The sequence below is a fragment of the Rutilus rutilus genome (genome assembly GCF_951802725.1).
Source record: "Rutilus rutilus genome assembly, chromosome: 14".
Lineage (NCBI taxonomy): Eukaryota > Metazoa > Chordata > Actinopteri > Cypriniformes > Leuciscidae > Rutilus > Rutilus rutilus.
This window is the reverse complement of record NC_140219.1, coordinates 4,146,530-4,167,820: the sequence shown is the minus strand read 5'-3', so window position 1 is coordinate 4,167,820 and position 21,291 is coordinate 4,146,530. Positions and strand designations below refer to the sequence as shown.

The 21,291-nt window shown below is 39.0% G+C and overlaps 1 protein-coding gene across 1 annotated transcript in view; it reads right to left on the bottom strand.

Annotated features, from left to right (window-relative positions):
• trpc7b (transient receptor potential cation channel, subfamily C, member 7b) overlaps nt 1-21,021 on the bottom strand; it is a 72,638-nt gene extending 51,617 nt beyond the window's left edge. The window contains exons 1-2 of the mRNA XM_084430593.1: nt 20,628-21,021; nt 9,583-10,345 (exon numbers count right to left, since the gene is read on the bottom strand). Of these exons, the coding sequence (XP_084286719.1) occupies nt 9,583-10,345; nt 20,628-20,998 (1,134 nt within the window). The 5' untranslated portion in view covers nt 20,999-21,021. The remainder of the gene's footprint in view (nt 1-9,582; nt 10,346-20,627) is intronic.
• Nucleotides 21,022-21,291: the final 270 nt, after the last annotated feature.

Below are 21,291 nucleotides of genomic sequence, written 5' to 3'. Positions count from 1 at the left end.
TAATTGCTGCTTGCATCTATAATCATACTTATATTTACGTATTAATAATAAGTAATAATAAGTATATCAAATGAAATACTTAAAAAGTGGGGGAAAATATGATTCATCTTCTTGATAGTGGAGTTAGAGACCATTTTTCTTTCTGTGATTAGTTTAGACTGCTCTTTCTTATAATAGCTGCTCTCTCGGTTTAGCATATGATGATGGATATGAAAATGTCAAATGATGAAAACGATCCCCTGAGCCCGACCTGCCCGAGGTGTGTGTGTGTGTGTTTCATATGACTGATAGCCAGGTGATATCAACAGATTTGCCCTTTTCACTGTTGTGTGTGAAGACATCAGTCTTTCTGAGAGATGATGAGAGAGGCACTTTGAGTTCGAACAACCCAACACACATGAATACTGTCTCACACACACATTCTTGTACATCTATCTTTATGAGGACATTCATTGACACAATGCAATCTCTAGCCGCTTACCCTAACCTTACCCATCACAACTAAGTGCCTAACCCGACCCCTGACCCTAACTGTACGTTCACACCGCCGCCGACTTGAGCTGCAAAGAAGCACTGGCCGCCCTGTCAAGGACGCTTGTCAAAAAGCTACGGGGAAGCTTGTTGACGCTTTGGCCGCTCTGAAGTCTGTGTCACACCATGACATGTAAACAGAAAAAAAACAAGCAATACATTGACACCAGAAACCTTTTATAATGACAGCATTTTTATAACAGTTTTGGTCACATTTGGTCAAAAAAAATATATAATTAGCTATTATTATTATTATTATTAATAATAGTGAGTGCGCGCGCGGCCGGGGGCTCTCTCTCTCTCTGCTCGTTCTTATATAACTTATGCCCTGTCAAGCGCGCCCTGTTTAACTGACATGACTTAAAAACGCATGCAAATGATAAACTTTCAATCTATGATGGTTAAACTGTGCAATTAATCCGATAATGATAGGAAACCCAGCAACGGCGATGATCAGCTTCTCCTCCATTTTCTCGGAACTAATGGTAGGAACGAAAGTTTCCATCGTATGTTTCTCCGGAACCAGCCAGCGCGAAGGACGTCTATATTCTGATCATGATTCTGATTGGTTTCTGGCGTTTTGCCGCTGCTTGCCGCTGAACCGCGTTATAGTGCATTACCATAAAGTTGAGCTACTTTCAACTTTCTGATTGACGCTCAAAACGCCCAAAACGCGACGCTGATGGATTTGACGCTCCTTGCAGCTGAGAGAAGCCAGCTTCCATTGAAAATGAATGACTTCCGGTAACTTTGGAAGCTCAAGTCGGCGGCGGCGGTGTGAACGTACAGTAAACCGACCTTTGACCTCATTATAACCTTATCCCTAAAACCAAGTCTTGACCCTCAAACAGGCCTTTAAAGGCTCTCAGAAACTGAGGATCGGCCAAAATGTCCTCACTTTACTCTCTTTGTCCTCACTCCAATGGTCTAAAACTCAAACTGGTCCTCACAAAGATAGTTGTACAAGTACACACACACACACAGAGAACATCATCATCATCATCATTACTGACACTCTCTCGTCTGAAGTCTTCAGATCACATTATAGGAATATTTCAGGTCAGCAGCAGTTAAGCTCTAATGACATTAGCGTTGTCGATTTCCACAGAAAATCATCTCGACTCGTTTACAGTGATAAACTGACAGTAAAGCCTATGGGGCAAAACACTGCACCAGAATAAGCACAAAACTCAAAGTCAAAACACTAAAAGCCATTGAAGCTGATAGCTTTCATTTGATGCATGCAAAGAAATCAGAAAGAAATGGTTCACTTAAAATCCATTAAACAGGAATATATCTGTAACCAGGTTCATCCGCCTAGAAAAGTAATTAAAGGACGACTTAAAGGACGATTTTAAACAGTTTGAAGCTCAAACAACACAGAACAATCCATGTAGGTGCTTTTACAAAACGCTGGATGCAATTGCCAAGATGCACAGAGATCAGAATTTCTGATTCTAAAAATTCACATAAAAACGTATCACTGAGACACTAGTTTTAGTTAATATTGTGAATACATTTTATTTGTATGATTTCTTTGTCATTCAAAAAAAAAAAAAATGTAATGTGTCTATATAGATTTTATACATTTTTAGTTTTAGCTATTTTAGTTCATCAAGTTAAACTAAATGCTAATGAGAAATGTTGGCTTGGCAACTATTTAATTATTTAATTTCACTTAAAGTTTATTTTATTTCAAGTAAAAAAAAAAAAAAAAAGGTTTTACATTCAGTTTCTATAACTATAATAATCCTGATTGAGGCAGATAGTTTTTACCGAAAACGTCTTTTACGATAGAAACACATTTACCGAAGAATTACCCTTGATGCGCAAACAAAAAAACTCATGTGACTTTGGTGATTGGATAACTGGACTATCCAGCGGACCAATCGCATCACAGCATCTCAAATGTCATTCTGAAATGCCTGACGCCTGTCATCAAAATGATTTGGTCCTCCCTGATGCATCTCATCTGAGGCATCCAAACGAGAAAAAAGATCACAGATTCCAGCAACTTACATTTATATTACAGATATGTTGTACCAATTTCCCAGGAAGTGAAAAATTAGGTCTCTTGAACACATGCTTTACCATCGCAAATGTTTTAAGCGCTATTCCAATTATTCAACATTCACAACTATTCATAGCAATTTCTGAGACATTAATATCACTGCACGTATCTAATTCGTAACTATGAAGTAACTTTCTATTAAAATAAAAAAAAATTCCTCTATTTTTCTGCTTTAGTTAGTCTGGTTTACAGAAAGTCTGTACTATCATTTGTATTCTCACTTGTAAATCATGTTGGAGTAAAGAGTTTGCTTAATGAATACATGTTAATGTAAAAAGTCACAACAATAATTTAATTTCTCTTCCTTCCATCATAAATATTCAGCACAGATGGTTTCGTATTCAGCTGTATTTCTAATATGGATTTTCCATTACAGCTTTAATGTTACATGTACTTCACATTAACATGATTAATCGCAGTGATGTGCAGTTGCAGACTGTTTCACAACTGTACAGAATTACACTGAGGTTTAATAATGTCTGTTAAACAAGATCAATGATGTTCAAGATTGAGAACCAGGCCACGCTTTTTACCCTATAGTGAACGTTTCACAGCACTATACATTTATTTAGGAAAATACATTTCTGTATAGAGACATTGAAAGTCTTGACTAAAAACATTTGAACAATTAATGGCAAGGGGAAAAAAATTGTTCAACAACATTTATTGAACCTATAATGGGGCAAGTTGTCACAATGAGAAGCTGCTTATTATTTGCACTGATTTAAAAAATAATGCATTGGTAGAAATTAAATGTCTAAAGTAAGCACATTATATCTGTATTTAACTGTATTATAGGTAATTTAACAGCAAATGTATGCATATATGTATCTATCAATCTATCTATATATATATATGAAGAGTTCAGATGCAAAAGCCTCTAAGTGCCATCTGAAATTTTCTTCTAGAATGATCATTTTTGTCAAGCTCATATATTTAAGTTCAGTAATTTCACTTAAATGACAATTAATAGGTAATTTTCATTGCCATTTAAGTGAAATTACTGTACTTAAATATATGAGCTTGACAAAAATGATCATTCTAGAAGAAAATTTCAGATGGCACTTAGAGGCTTTTGCATCTGAGCTCTTCATATATATACACACATATAGGCATTTATGGCTGCATTTTAGCAGAAGAAATGTAACTATAATGGGGTAAGTTGTCAAAATGGGAAGCTACTAATTTCAAAAGAATACCCTTTTTTATTATAAAGTAAATATCTTAAGTAAAAAGTATATGAGGCTAATTAATACCTAAAAGGGTATTTTAATTATTATAAATATCTAAAAGTTTAAATACATTTATAATGTCTCGCTTTTAAACTAGTTATATATTATGAAAAATTGTCGCATATTAGCAAAATGAATGCACTAATTTGTAACATTCTTCGCTGGATTGCATTCATCCTTCAAACGATCATCTGGAGTCGCCGGGAGTCTGTTGCTCTTAAAGCGAGTCCTGCCTCGTATTTTAATATTCCTTAGAAACCTCCACTAATCCTCGGAGACAAGCGGGAGGATTTCACCAGCTCTGCATATGTCTCATCTCGGCAGCAAACAGATGTGATGTTGCTGGCGACAGTAATCGTGACACACGTGGAGCGCTGGGAGACCCGGTTCACTGACGGCTGGAAACGACGCCAGGGCTTTTGTTTCTGGCTGGTTTGTCTGAAGCCTGTTTTGGGAGGATAAAACCTGGGTTTGTTTTCATCAGCTGCTAATACAGATGCCACTTCTGAAGATCAAACTATCCGTGTTTCCCATATGGCTCTTAAAGGTGAAGCACTTCAGTGGGAATTAGTTCTGAGACGTATCGGTGTCTGATCGCCACACAAATACCTGACAGAGTTTATATGAGGTTAGAGAGAACAACACTCTTTACAAGGTGGAAAGAATGATTGGATTTGACAAACCAATCCACGATCGCTGCAGATTCAAGATGATACTGCGGGAACAACAGCTTTTCATCATCGAATGGCCTTATATAAAGCCATGTTTGCATTCAATATGCATCAGATGGTCCATGAACGCTCTATCCATCTGAGACTGAAACTACAAGACTGAATCAGATGCTGGATAAAACTACAGTAAACATCTTTAAGCTGCCTCAGAATACATGTGGTGTGTGAGCGCTCTGGAGGCCGGAGAATTGATCCGGGCCACAGACGGATCAGATCCCCGAGGATCGGATGGATCAGACTCACACACACTCATTGGTGAGCAGTGTGTGCTGGGTAACAGATACTGCTCTGGTGAACGTGTGGACGCTTTACTCAAACACTAGACGTGCAAATTAAAATTCAAGTGCACACACACACACACACACACACACACAGAGACGAGCTTTTGTTAATTACACACACTCATGTGTGAAGAACACTTTAATTTACAGTTGTGTAGTGGACACACACGCCACCATCTGAGCCCTGACAAACACACACTTACTCCTGATCCTCACACACATCCAGTCCATGATCGCTGTTTCAAACCTTAGTGAGCTGTCTATGAGCAGCTCCTTTCTAAGGGGACATTCACATTAAACACGCGTGCATAAGATTTGACCTGCACTGATTTAGTAGAGCTGAGAAGTCATACTTTAAAGAGGGCATATTCGCATTTTAAGTCTTAATTTAGACTTGAGCTCTACTAGAACAGGTTTTCCTGCTTGAATGTTGATTATTTTCCTCATATTCTCCATTGTTGCAGCTCCTCTCTTCCCAGTCTGTCAGTAACGCTCTGTTTAGTTCCTGTCTCTATGAAGCCCCTCCTTCTGAAAAGCACACTGTGCTCTGATTGGTCGGCTGGATCAGTGTGTTGTGATTGGTCGAGCGCTTCGAGTGTGTTTTGGAAATGTCCCGCCCCTTACCATAACCGCCAGTTTAACACACTACTAACTAACTCAACCAGGCCCCGCCCCTTTATTCTGCGCATTAATTATTTAAATGAGGAATATTGTGACGTGTTCGTTCCCGGAAGAAACTCAAGACTACAATGGAGGCGTTTCAAGGAGTTTAGAAAAAGTGACACTGATATAGAGAAGAACTTTGTGCTTTGCAGAGCTTTTTCACGCTCAAACAGCAACATTACACACTTAAAGATGAACATGAAAAAAAAAAAACATCATAGATCCTTTTTAAAGGAGTCATAACCTAGTCTTAATTTGGATACCTACTGCTGTATTATAGTCTTTCATGCCCTTCTAAAAAAGAAAAGTGAAAAAAAAAAAAAAAACAGAGCTCCTAAAACCTTTATTTCTGAAGGCATTATTGTCTCGCGAGATCTGATGCGATGTTTTGGCTGTCGTGGACGGTCATTTTAATAATGCAAATGAGGGGCGCGTTGATTGGTTGCAGGAAGGAGGGGGGTTGACACCGCAGGTAACTTCAGCATCATTACAAACTGACATCATGGCGCAAGTTGTCAGTGAACCCGACCCGGCCGCGACCTACGGAATTCAACCGTATATGTTTGAGCCAGACTCTGAACCTGAGCTGGAAAGGGAAGATGTAGAGTCGATGGAAGGACGTCTACATCAAGATGTCTCTGAATGGTAAAGACAATCATTTTGACTAACGAGCTAAAACATTTGTTGCTAATTTCTCCCAAATAGGTTTACCTTTGACTAATAATGTTTGGGGGTATTGTTTTCATAATTGCATTTAGCAAACAGTTTTAGACACTGAGCATGGACTCCTGTACCGTCACTACTGTAGTGTAAAACAAAGTGGAAAGATATGGCTAGCATTCGTAGAGTCCATTCCCCGTGTTTACCTCGAAGCTAACGTTATACAATAGCCGCATTAGTAGTTAGCTGCTGTTTGTTACACACAGTAGAGCAATAAAAACAGTCTTACCGTTTCAATTTCAGGCAAGTCCCGGATGGTTGGAATGGCACCTTTTTTCAAACGGAGCTTCGTGGCCAACTTCGCCTGATATTGGCCCAAATTTGTGAATGATTCCGGCGTAAAATGTTTAGCGCAGACACCGAACAATAAGCCAGTTGAAAGTGTTGCTGGGACAGCGTCATTAAAAATGAATTTTATCCACTGGTCCCTGATAGTTTGGTCCGTTTTTGGTATAGAAAACACATTTGCATGTTGTTTCTGGCAGTCAACCACAGAGCAACTCACGTGTGCACTCGGTTTGAAATTAAAAAAGTGAAATTTGCAGGTTATGACTCCTTTAAATACAACACAAAGAGCTATTGTCCTTCTTTCTACTAGCTTCATCTTACAGGTCAGGACGTCCGTATCCACTGGAGGTGAGAAGCAAAAGTCGTCGGCCCAGATATCAACTTCAGAGTTCATTATTTGGTTGTTTCCTGCTCCATTTCTTCTGCACACACTGTTCTTCATTGGTCTCACACAGTGAGAGTTGATTGTATTGCCTGAAGATTCAGTGCCACTGCTGCTCTAATGTAGTTTGGGAAGATGAGACATGCCTCTGATATCATTATATATATTGATTGAGTTTTTCTTATCTTTCCTTACCATCAAATAACAACTTTATACACACCTCTGTACACCGTGTGTGCTCCAATGAGTCCAAACGGGTGAGAATCATATCAAACCAGCCAATATCACGTTCGACTCAACATAAAAAGGAGGAAAAAGGATTTTGCACAAAGAAAATAAAGCCCATTATTTGTTTATTTTTGGATTGTGGCAATATAATATAATATATATTTTAGGTATTACATATATTTCATTATTTTAATAAAAATAGTGCTATATTATTTAAACTTATACATGATTTAAGTATTTATAATAGTAGTATTTGTGTGTATTGAGTTTAGTTAGTTTAGTTTTGTATTACAGTAATGTCCTTGATTTTATTTATTTTTTAAGTAAAAAAGCGGGCTTAAAATAGGTTTCTTTTTTATTTGCAAAATAATACTAAAATATAATATAATTTTTTATAACACACACACACACACACACACACACACACACTATATATTACATTATTATGCCATAATATTATACATTATATCTATTACACGCCTATTTTTTTTCATTTGTGATCAAATATGACCGTGACATTCGCAAATACAGTAAACCAAGTTTTACACTGAGCCGATATTCAAATGTCAATGAGGTGCATTAAAGATGTTGGTCAGAGTTGCCATACCTTATTAAAAACCACTCACAAAATTTGAGTTTGCTATCGACCAGAAGCAATGCCTGATCATGTGAACCATTCCTCCAACACAAGATCTCAAATCAGACCACATCAACATCCAAACCTCAAGCCAGCTGTAAAGTACGGCATGGTTTGGAGCTGCTTTTCTCCCTCAGGTCCTGGAAATCTTGCTATCTTCAACGGAAAATGAATTTAAGTTTGCCAGCACATTATTAGTAATAAGAGTGGACGTTAATTAAAGGAACGTAAGGCAATCTGTCTCCCAACTAAAGGTCAACAGAAGTCGGTGACGCAACAGGAAAACAATCGGTGACTAAATCAACAACTGAACGACTTCAACACATGAAAAAACCTTCCGGAGAGAAACAATCAGAGAATCAGAGCGATATCACCTGAAAGAGCAATTCACAACATACATCTCAAGAAGAAAACTGCTCAAACCAAAGCCCTCTGGTGCTAAACTCCTCCTGAAGTGCAGGTCTGATGCACAATTACAGTAAAAACTCTACTTTGGGTTATTGGTTACAAAAGTAAGTTATAGAATTTGCTGAATTGCACAGCTATATAAAGTTTGAAATATATTTGATATCCAACTGCATCCGCATACATACAGTAGGTCATGTAAAGGGATATATACTATATAGCAAATCACGGTAACACTGTATTTTACAGTGTCCTTGTTACATATGTTACATGTACTTACCATAGCAATAACAGTAAATTATGCAGAATTACATGCAACTAACCCTCAACCTAATCCTAATCCTACCCCTATAGTAAGTACATGTAGTTGCTTATTATTACTCAGTACTTAAATATATAATTACACTGTAACACTGACACCTTAAAATAAAGCGTAACCCAAATCTCAACTGCCACTTTTTATTTTGTTACAAAATGTAACAATATTGTTGCCCAGCTCTTTATATAAAGTTGTCCTTGTTACATATGTTACATGTAGGCCTACTTACCATAGTAATAACAGTAAATTATGCATAATTACATGCAACTAACCCTCAACCAAACCATATAACCCTATAGGAAGTACATGTTGTTGCTTAATATTACCCAGTACTGAAATATACAATTATACTGTGAAAATTCCACCTTAAAATAAAGTGTAACCTTAAGTTGGATATACACAACTGGTTAAAAGTTTGGAATAATTCAGATTTTATTAATTATTTTGAAAGGAGTCTTTTATGCTTACCAAGGCTGCATTTACTTGATCAAAACTACAGAAATATTATTACAATTTTAAATAAGTTTTCTATTAGAATACTTTTTAAAATGTAATTTATTCCTTTTTATGCAAAGTTTCATTTCTTATTATTATCAATGTTGAAAACAGTTGTGGGGGCTCAATACATTCATTCTACATTTTTATGGAAATCGTGATACTTTATTTCCCAGGATTCTTTGATGAATAGAAAGTTCAAAAGAACGGCGTTTATTTGAAATATATAAATATTTTATAACATTATTAATGTATTTATTGTCACGTTTGATCTATTTAATGCATTCTATGTTTTAATCTAAATCACTGTATTTTTGATCAGATAAATGCTGCCTTGGTGAGAATAAGATGCCTCTTTCAAAAACATAAAATCTTAATGTTGACCAGCAGTGTATAAGTATGGCCAACTTTTCTTTCCATAAATACATTATATTCACGTAAAGTGATACTATATAGCAAATCTCTAAAAAAACATCATGATTTTCTGTAAAGCTGCTTTGAAACCATGTGTATTGTGAAAAGCGCTATACAGTTGGATTTGAATGAACTAAATAAGCCATTTTTGTTTGTTCTGGTTCTAGTAATATCATATCTCTCACCTTAAACTCGGTCTCAATGTTGGCGAGTCGTGCGAGTTCGTTGCTGAGCTCCAGAGCCGTCAGTACGGGATCTTCGCTGGACAGCGACAGGTAGGCGGCGCTGGCGAGCCCTTTGTACGCGTTCATGCGCGACCTCGAGTGACTGAAAGAGTCGCGTCTCTGTTTCTCTGTGCACTCGTAGCACTTGCAGAAGTAGTCGTGCGGTCGCTCGATCCTGGCTCCTTTCATCAGCAGGATGTGTACGATCTCGTACTCCTGACAGTGAGCGGCCAGAATCACCGGCGTCACGTCGTGCGAAAAACGCGTCCCGTCCTCGTCGTAGGCGTAGAAGTCGTCGTCCCTCAGCTCCTGCTCCAGCGGGCTCAAAGTCAGTCTCAAACCGCCCGCGAACGCCGGATGAGCCAAAATGGCCTCCACGATTCGCACGTAGCCTTTGCTGATCGCTAAAAGAAGCGCGTCGCCCACGCGAGCCATTCCGTCTTTCTTCAGGAGGAGCTCGGTGACCTCCAAGTGCTCATTACCCACTGCCAGCTGTAACGCGTTTTGACCCATGTAGTCCACGCAGTTGAAGTTGAGTGTTTTGGACTCGTCCAGCATCTTGCGGACAACAGGAATGTTCCCGTACTCGGCAGCGTCGAGGAAACGCTCCTCCTCCACCGTGAGACTGGAGCCGCGTTCGTTGAACATGTAAGCGGGGCCTCGGATGGCCTGGCGACGGCCCTTCTCTCGCAGGGTGGTGTGCCTGCGATTCATGACCTCTGACCTGAGAGAAAAAGTTTAAACATAAATTAGTAAAGAACAATCCATATTATTTGTAATGAGATACAGAATATTCAATGAAGAACTTGACTTTATCCATCAATAAGTTAAAGTGTCCCTATTACACTATTACCTTTCATGCAGAGATGTTTGTGAATGTTAAAGCTCTTCAAAGTTTCAAGGGTTTCAGAGTTATTGTGTCCCAAAAGAAAGAAACGATTCTGAACTGCCTGAAACGAGTCGTCAGTAATTCCAGTCTTACTTCCTGCACGAACCTATGTGGGTTTGTAACTAATTTGCATAATTCCAGCCAATGGTTTTAATTGGCTGTCCGTAAATTACACCTGCTTTGCCCCGCCCACAAACACTATAGTTGTATCTGAGACTGGAAGAGTTTGGTTCGTGTTGTTCATGTCGAGAAGACGCTGTTTGCTGCTGTCAAAGCAAATCCACTTTGATGAGACTGATAAGGTAAAACACACGCCATCGTTACTGTTCATATCACTGTGTGTCAAGAGCTGAGATTCCGATATGCTAATGAACATTTGGTTTCGGACACGCCCTGTAATTGTTCGATCACAACAGACTGGGGCACTAGACCAATCAGAGCAGAGCAGCTCACGGAGAGGCGGGGTTTAGAGAGACTGAATCATTGATCGAACCATTTCAGACACTGTGAGGAAAGAGCTGATGCTGCACGGGATATTATGAGGAAAACAAAGTGTGTTTTACATTGGATGCATATGTAAACCTATTTTTCACAATTCAATATAGCATGCACAATAGGACCAGGAGCATTTTAAGAAAGAAAATAAAGTCAGTTTTTCTGTTACCATTTAACTGCGATATAAACCAGTATTTATATCAGAGTATATGCATATGTTTATATTTTTAGCTAGATTACCTTTTTTTTTATAAAGGCTGTGTATCTATATATACGTAACACATTCATGTCTCTACATATCGCAGAATAACAATAAAGCTCACCTGACTTGATTTTACAGTTGTTGCCTAAAGCTAAAAAGAGAGTATAAAAAGTTAGTTGTTTGAAAGTTAGTTGCCAAGGCAAAATTTTCATTTTAAATGAAATACAAAATTTTATACAAAAATATAGACAAAAAAATTTAATAAAAATAATAATAATCAAAAAATCAAAAAAAAAAAAAAAAAAAAAAAAAAAAAAAAATCGCAATATTAAAAATAAAAACACACAAAAAAACAAACAAAAAAAATATTTGAATGAAAAGGAAAGTATAAAAAAAAAACTATTTAGAATAAATACTATGATAAAATAGTAATGATACTAAAATAACATTGGGAAAACAACACAAACTAGCTGTAAAAGGCTGCAGCCAAAGAGTTTAAATGAGTGTGTTTAATTCAACTAGTCCAATCTGCTCTTTTCACTGCACAGCAGGAGTTCAATCCATGACTGTTTGTCAATAGACTGATGCCCTAAAACAGCCAATCACAGCTCTGCTTTTAGAAGTTGCTAAATTGGCCTTTCACGCCACATGAGTCAATCATGACCTATGATTGGACCAATAATCAATGACATCAGCGATCAGCTCGGGGTTTCAGCTTTTTCAATAGATCTCACATTGTCATGCACGTGATGTTCAAGAGTGGGACCAAAAGCTAAGAAATTGCCATGATTTCAACAGTTTTGGAATAAAATACACACACTTCACTTGTGTTTTGTCATTTCTAGATGAGAGTGAGAGTGGACACTTTAAAAATGACATGATTGCAGATGCTATATTTGTTTAAAAAGCATTTCAATTGTAGTCATCTTGATCACAGTCTTGTCTGAAATTGCACACATACAAAAGTGCTTCTGGAGAAAATCCATTTACTCAGCACCGACCAGTTTTACACACACACACACACACACACACACTGCTTATGCAGCATTGTAAATGGAAATATACACACACAAACACATGAAACATACATGTGCAGCGAGCAGATCAATGCAGTCTGGTACATGCTGTGCTGCTCCGAATATATTATTTCTAAATGCTCTCAAAATCTGACAGCAAATTGCAGCAAGTCACAACCTGCTCCAAAACAAAAACACTGTCTGCTTTTATGAAAATACACACGAATACACAATAAACCCAGAGAGAGAAAATCTAAAGTTTCCCAGTTAGACACAATCAATGAAGCGTATGATGGTGTTTATTAAAGGGATACTCCACTTTTTTCGGAAATAAGCTCATTTTACATCTCCCCCAGAGTTAAACAGTTGAGTTTTACCGTTTTAGAATCCATTCAGCCGAACTCCGGGTCTGACGGTACCACTTTTAGCATAGCTTAGCACAGATCATTGATTCTGATGAGTCCAGTAGCATTTCTTTCAAAATGACCAAAGAGTTTCAATATTTTTCCTATTTAAAACTTGACTCTTCTGTAGTTAAACCGTGTACTAAGATCGACGGAAAATGAAAAGTTGCGATTTTCTCCAAGCCTATATGACTAGGAACTACTCTCATTCCGGCGTAATAATCAAGGAACTGTGCGGCTGTACCATGGGTGCAGCAGGCGTAATGATATGACGCAGCGCCTGAAAATAGGTCTAATAGGTTAGACAAACTTAGTCCCGGTCACGTTGGAAGAAGTTACCGAGCTGGGGACTATTTTCAGGCGCTGCGTCATATCATTACGCCTGCTGCACTCATGGTACAGCCGCACAGTTCCTTGATTATTACGCCGGAATGAGAGTAGTTCCTAGCCATATAGGCTTGGAGAAAATCGCAACTTTTCATTTTCCGTCGATCTTAGTACACGGTTTAACTACAGAAGAGTCAAGTTTTAAATAGGAAAAAATATTGAAACTCTTTGGTCATTTTGAAAGAAATGCTACTGGACTCATCAGAATCAATGATCTGTGCTAAGCTATGCTAAAAGTGGTACCGTCAGACCCGGAGTTCGGCTGAATGGATTCTAAAACGGTAAAACTCAACTGTTTAACTCTGGGGGAGATGTAAAATGAGCATATTTCCGAAAAAAGTGGAGTATCCCTTTAAGTCAAGCATAACTATTATTACTGCTGATATTTATATATGTGGTGTGATCAAATATCTAAAACTAAGTATTAAATCAGTGTGTGGCGTTTGTAAATGATTCTTCAAGAACATAAAAATGCCCAAGCGACACCCTAGCATGCCACATAATGTCCCAGCAAGACATTGGGAACCATTTACAATGCTCATGGAAGCCACTTTCTTCATAAAATGTAAAATTGTAGATATGTCTATATAGTGGGGTGGCCCATCAGTTAACTGACACTGTGCTCCTCAGAGACGGATAAAAGGCTTAAGTGTTAAAAAGACATGGGAAAGATGATTACACAGCGCTCTGACACATCAAACGCAGGAAAGAGCGGGTGAAAATGGAACCAATTCAAACAGCACAAGTTCCCTGAGGGAAATGAAAGAGCGTCGCACTCGAGAGAGAGCCATGCTGAGCGCAGTCAGACAGCTCTGTGTGTGTGAGGTCATTCAGATCCTCAAGATACGTCTGTCTCTCTCTCTCACACAGTTACAGGTGCATGAGTTCTGCCTTCAGCGGTCTGATTAAACCTGTGGGATTTCTGTGGCGCCACTAGTAGCACCAAATGGCAATTTTCTGAAGAAAATGTTAGCATTATTTACTTAATCCATGGTTCATTCTATAATCCAAAAAAGTTAAAAACATTGCAGACACCAGCTATGTTTGCTGCTGCTGTGCGTTGCTATGGTGTTCTGGGTGGTTGCTAGGTGCTTTGATATGATGCATTATGCACTGGTGAGATCTACATATCATTGGCTGCATTTACAGGGACCCTGATAATCCGGTTGTAATCAGACTTAGTAGCACAGTCTGAATAAAGTTCATGCAACCACGTCAATCGGAATGCATTTGAAAAGCTCACTGCACACAATTGGATAACACTACGACCAATCACAACAAGCCCCATACGCTTAGCTACCAGCGGAGCTAACTGGTAGATTAGACTCTTGCCGTATCCGGTCGGCAAAACAGCAAAAACGCCCTTCTTGCAAAGGATCTTCTGTTCCTCTTTTAGATAAAAAGCCAAGTCTTAAGGGCCGTACACACCGGGACGAATATCGGCGCGCGTTATTCGCCAGCGTATTTCAACGCGTTTTTTGTGTTCACACCCAAGCGATTTTCGCTGACGATGAGCCGAGTGAACATGCAAATTCATTCCCTGACATTAGATGGCGCTTAATGTAAAACAGAAATACTCCGCTGTCGCGTTTGTCATATAGTTCTTTATGTTCCGACACCAACGAGACCAGCAGCTCTACATTCATCTTGCCTTGCATCTTCCTCGTCTTATTTCTTCCCGGCAGTGTTTAGACGCTACTTGGCGTATATCTTCTTCGCCGTTACGTATGTGTGCTCGGCAAGACCGTTTTGTGTTTGAGCGCCCCCAAGTTGTGTTTTACTGTAACTTCAGAAGCTCCAGACACATGAGCAAAAGCGGCAATCTCATTGGTGGGATAGTTTTTGACGCGATGCGTCAAACCAAAAACACGAACCCGAGGCGCTTTTTAAAAAATGACGCTTTTACGCGTGCCGTTTTTCACGTCGGTGTGCACACTCACATTGGCGCCCTTTGTTTAGTCACGAGGCGTTAAACGTCAGCGAATATCGCGCGCGAAATTCGTCCCGGTGTGAACAGGCCTTAACTCGTTCATTGTAGCGGCCAAAGCCGTTTCAAACATCCATAGCCATCTTGCAATGTTTACTAATGACTTCAACGTCACAGCGCTGTCGTCATCTCGCCTCTGGCCTGCCTATATCAGATAACCCGATGTGATTGGTGCAGCTCGGATACAAGGGCATATTTAATGAGCATCATTACTCGACCCCAGAGTAAACTCGCTGAGCAAATTAAACTTGTGCTCTCGCGAGAACTCTGGATTTCCAGGGTAGTGAAGTGGTGCAGGACCGTCCATATTTCCACAGACTGCTTGTTTTATGTGCGAAAAGGACCATTTTTAATGCTTGATAATGTAAGCAGCACAGCACAAACCTTTGTTTGCTCATCGTCTCCTAATTAGGACCAGAAATAGATCAATATTAAGTCTGCTTTTTAAAAGAAAAGGAGGAAAAACTCACTCCACTGACGTATATTTTTGTAAGGTTTTTAAATTTTAAGGTTTAATCTCACATCAACCCAATCACTTTATTTAGCGTTCATGTAAACACGATGTTCGGATTCATCAATCAGAATAATTTCATTCCAATTTAAACAAAAGGTGTCCATATAAACATAGCTATTGATTTACATACTTACATATTTATGGCAGAATAAAAAAATTTAGTCTGCCATTGTTCTCCCAAACAGGTTCAAACTCACTCCACTGACTTGCGGGCTGCTTAAACAAACAGATCGATGTTTTAAAAGCATCGTCAGGAAGTCAAACTACCAATGCAGTGAACATCGGCACAGGAGAAAGCATGTATAACACACATCTGCTTTAATGACTATATGATGTGCTTGAGTCTGATCTGGCAGTTCAGGATTAATATGAGTGAAGTTTAAACACGGAATGATTTATGCGCCCATCCATATGGAGAAAATGTGGAGCTGATTATCTCGACGGACACACACTCACAGAGAAAGAATAATACGCAAACTTTTTTTCTATCCTTTCATCCTACTGTATAGATCTCCTCTCATTTTTCTCTCTGCTCTCTTGTACCAGCATCAGCATATAGATAGAGCTTTTGCTCCTCATCAGCACAAAGAATGAAAGGACCAGCTGGAATTACAATGAGAGAGAGGAAGACTACAAGCCAGAGAAGTGAGACAGATGAAACGGAGCGGAAAGACTGAGATAAAAGAAGTGATGACCCTCTTTACAACGCTTTGAAATTATGGAGGTTCTGTTGATATTTTATGCTGGGGGGAAAAGGAAGAGAAAAAAATGAGGAAGAAGAAGCTGCGACCAGGACGTGACCAGGGTTTTTAAACATTAATAACAATGATAAAGTATATAAATAATATTAAAAACACACTGAAAGGGACCGGCTCCTACTTACAATACAACACAAACATACAAGAGCACAAACATAGTCTACATGAGCAGCTCCTTTCTAAGGCAGTGTCCTCACATGGCACCTAACTGAAACACCCTACATAGTGCACTTCTCATGTGAAGCACAGGAGACGCTAATTCAATCTTAAAGGGGTGGTTGATTATGATTTCACTTTTCTAACTTTAGTTAGTGTGTAATGTTGCTGTTTGATCATAAACAACATCTGCAAAGTCATGACGCTCAAAGTTCAAAGCAAATGGAGATATTTGCTTTTACAGAATTCACTTTTTAAGGACTACAACAAACGGCTGGTAGGGACTACAAGACATTTAATTTTTTCCTAAATAAAATTTACATAAACCCCGCCCCCTGAACACGATTTATAGATTATCAAGACAGAATATGCTAATCAATGTCTAGAAGATAACTACACATAAGCTACATAAACTCATCAGCTAACCATTCAGAAATGTTGTCTATGTCGTTACTTCTTCTTGAGTCTCTCCATCATTGTCTGACTCCGGTTTGAACATAAAAGGCTAAAAGTTTTAGAAATTTTCAGTGCATGTCTGTGTGAGTGCAAGCTGTTGAAGCTCCGCCCCCTGTGCCGGGAGCAGCAGCTCATTTGCATTTAAAGGAACAGACACAAAAAACTGTGCGTTTTTGCTCACCCTCAAAAATTGACAATTTTAACATGCTATATAAAAATATCTGTGGGGTATTTTGAGCTAAAACTTCACAAACACACTCTGGGGACATCAGAGACTTATTTTACATCTTGTGAAAAGGGCATTATACCACCCCTTTAACTTCGGCATGTTGCTGATCTAACCGCACAATTCGCTAAGCATAGAAATACATAACAGACATACACTATATTGCCAAAAGTTTTGGGACGTTTGCTTTTACATGCACATGAACTTTAATGACATCCCATTCTTAATATGGAGTTGGCCCACTCTTTGCAGCTATACCAGCTTCAGCTCTTCTGGGAAGGCTTTCCACAAGGTTAAGGAGTGTGTTTATGGGAAAGCGCATTTGTGAGGTCAGGCACTGGTGTTGGACGAAAAGGTCTGGCTCGCAGTTCATCCCGAAGGTGTTCTATCGGGTTCAGGTCAGGACTCTGTGCAGGCCAGTCAAGTTCCTCAACATCCATGTCTTTATGGGCCTTGCTTTGTGCACTGATGCGCAGTCATGTTGGAACAGGAACATCCCCAAACTGTTCCCGAAAAGTTGGGAGCATGAAATTGTCCAAAATGTCTTGGTATGCTGAAGCATTACGAGTTCCTTTCACTGGAGCTAACCCCTGAAAAACAACCCCACACCATAACCCACCCCCCCCACCCCCCCCACCCCCACCTAACTTTACACTTGGCACAATGCAGTCAGGCAAGTACCGAACAGAACGCGTCTCCAGAATGAAATTACTGAGGGGGAATGTGAAATTGTTAAGGGGGCATAACTTTATACCATCAATGAACAATACACACTGAGAACTCGCTTAATAAAAAGATAAGGCAACGTCATTTATTATGCATATATATTAACCCTTTCACGCTTACTTTTTAAATATTCTTTTTTATTTTATTTTTAAAAAATGTTTCCATGGCGACACGTCATATTTGCCACATGACACACCGCAGCCACAATAACACTGTATGACAGATGTATCGCTTTTATTTTGTTTTTCCTTTTTTATTCAAAATATTCACAAACTGATATTCCGATTCTCAAAATGTGTAAGTGAGTGTGTTTGGTGGTTTAAAAACTTTTATAAATAATCTTGATCTTGATCTATAACGTGAGATGGGCCCCACCATGTTTCTTAGCGCCGCAGTTCAGAGAGTCCTGTCAGTCATCAGTTTCTCCCGAAATACATGCAAGAAAGTGGCCGGTGAACTCCGAGAAGAATAGAGTAAACTTTATAGTTACTTCCACTATGTTTGTCTGATATGAATAACACACAACTTATATTTGAATAGATTGTTATTGCTGCTTCCACAGACAGTAGTGACAGTGTGTATTTTACAAACTACAACTGTATTGTTTTATTATTTGCTTATGTGTATTTAAATGTCTGAAACCACTGAATACCACTAACAGTTGACCGTGGAATATTTAGTAGTGAGGAAATTTCACGAATGGACTTACTGCACAGGTGGAAACCTGGTGCCACGCTTAATCTCACTGCTGAGAGCAACCAATTCTTTCACATATGTTTGTGGAAGCGTCTGCATGCCTAGTGCTTGATTTTATACAACTGTGGCCATGGAAGTGAGTGGAACACCTGAATTCAATGATTTGGATAGGTGTCCCAATACTTTTGGCAATATCTGATTATACAGTCCATTTTGTAACAGACTGAACCATTTTTAGCAATACTTTTCTGCAATTTTATTACATCACAGCTTTTATTGATAAGAATGCATTTATATTTGGGTGTGGCTTATTCAAACCAATCTGAAATGTTGGGACGGAGTAACTATTATACATAAATGAAGGTCTTATGATTTTCTCCTGGCTAAGTTTCACATACATAAGTGCAAATTCTCCCATAATAAAACACATTTTGAAACAAGTTTCAACAATATTTTGTAAAGCTATCTGTATCGGAAAATCCAAAAGCGAGGAAAATACTATCGTACTGTTTTTATATCTCTTTTTTACTTCTGATATCATTATGATTATTAGCATCGTCTTCCTAATGGTTTGATGTTGTTGTTGTTTTTTTTTATCTATTATTGATTGTTACTCTGTTATACTGTAATTATATTGTCATATGATTTGTTTCCATGAGTATAAAAGCTATATATTTAAAGAGGTAATTCAGCCCAAAATGAAACATCACCCTCATGTTGCTCCAAACCAATATTACATTCTCACAAAATCAGATATCCTTAATTTTCCCACCAATCTTTTCCACACAATGAAAGTACACAGTGAACAGGGACAAGCTCCCAAATGTACAAAAAGCAATTTTGGTCTGTTCTTCACACAAAGCTATTGTATGACGTCAGAAGACTTTATAGCGAATAAGTCGTCTGGATACTGTAATGGTACTTAGTGAAATTTTTGGAGCGTAAAAACTCTCTTTCAGAGGAGACTATATGAGAAGAAAATCAGCAAGAACACTTTTCAATTTCTTCTTTTTTGTTCCAAACAAAAAGACAGTCATTCACCTTTATATGGACATAAAGGTGCGTAAATGATGACAGAATCCTCATATTTGGGTGAGGCCTTTGGAAAATAACCCCAGTCATGTTCAAGTCGAGTCTCATCTGGAGATTGACATGGAGATTAATGAAGATCTGATTCTGCCTGCAGTATCATTACCGCTGGAGCGGATCAGATGATGACACAGGCAGCTTGTCTGGAATATTTTGGCAGGTTATTATTGTTTTCATCTCAGGCTGCAGGCAGTGTCTTGAGACCAGAACCAAAACTACAAACCATTTTCTCATGTCTCTCTTTCTTTCAACCTCGCACATACTTTCAGGCAATTATAGGCTAAACATCAATATACTGTCACAGACATCACTATTTAAAGACCTATCGTGGTGATTCGCGGCCTGATTTTTGCACCAACTCAATGGAACTCAAAGAAGATGATCAGCGCATGCGCAACACAGCCTACTGGAGAGCGTCAATCAGGAAACTATCTAACCTCTCTATCAAAACACCTTCAAAGTCAGATCAGTTATCCACACTAAATTATCATTCAGATAATAGTTACTATTGTCAAATAATAGAACTTAAATTGATAAAAGACGCGCGTCGCGTGCACCTGCGACACATCACGTGACAATACAAAGACTGAGGTGATAATTAATTAATGCCCAAAATGCAGCTCAAGACACTACTTACAATGCAATTTTTTATAACTACAATAACATTAAATACATAATAAACTAATAGACCTATAAGTGAAAGAAAGATATATTATTAATAAATTATTATTGTTACTATGTACCTATGTACTAAATCACCTTTCCACAATGTCGATCCTTAAAAATGACTTTCGAAAGTATAAGCAAGTTGATTCGGTCATATTAAATGATAGTTTTGACTTGTAAAAAAAAAAAAAACAAAGAAGAAGAAATGCAGTTAATTGAAAGATAGACCAGATCAAGCCGTTTTAGGATACCTGACAAACATTTTCCATCTCGGTTTCTAGATTCCTGCCCTGTGGAATAAGATGTTATAAAGTCCCGCAAACTGAAGGTTTGACTCACGCGTGCGGTGGAGCGCAGCTGTGCGGGGTCTCGATCACCTCCTCCGGGCTGCGCGTCTCGTGATCGGGTCTGTGCGGGGAGCGCCGTCGCTGTCCGCGGTTCTGGAGACCGTCGCGCACCGGAGACACGCCGCTGCATCGCCCGGGACGCGCCGGCGAGCGCCTGATGATCAACTCCAGCGGATCGCGGGGAGACGCGTCTCTGGATCGGGTGTGCGGATGTGGATCAGATGCCCGCCGCTTCAGGGGTCCTGGCGGCTGAGGGAGAGGAGTCTGACCGGCAGAAGCTGGAGAGGAGGAGGAGGAGGAGGAGGAGAGGGAGGAAGAGGAGAGGGAAGAGGAGGCACGGAGACCCTCGCCTTCGTCAGACATCGGGAGAGTTCGTGCTCCACATCTGGTGAGTGAAGGGGCTTCATGAAACTGAGACGCACAACTCCAGCAACAAGTGGAAGAAGAGTTTTACCCTCACGTCAACACACACACACACACACACACACACACACACAAATGAGAGAGGTGTGGCTTGATGTATTACATGGTCAAATTTATGTGGACTTGACACCCTGCAAATGCACTCATGCATATAACTTTCATTCTGTGGAACACAAACGAAGATGCAATGAGAAATTATTTTGTTTTTTGTTTGTTTTTATTGAAAATCTTAG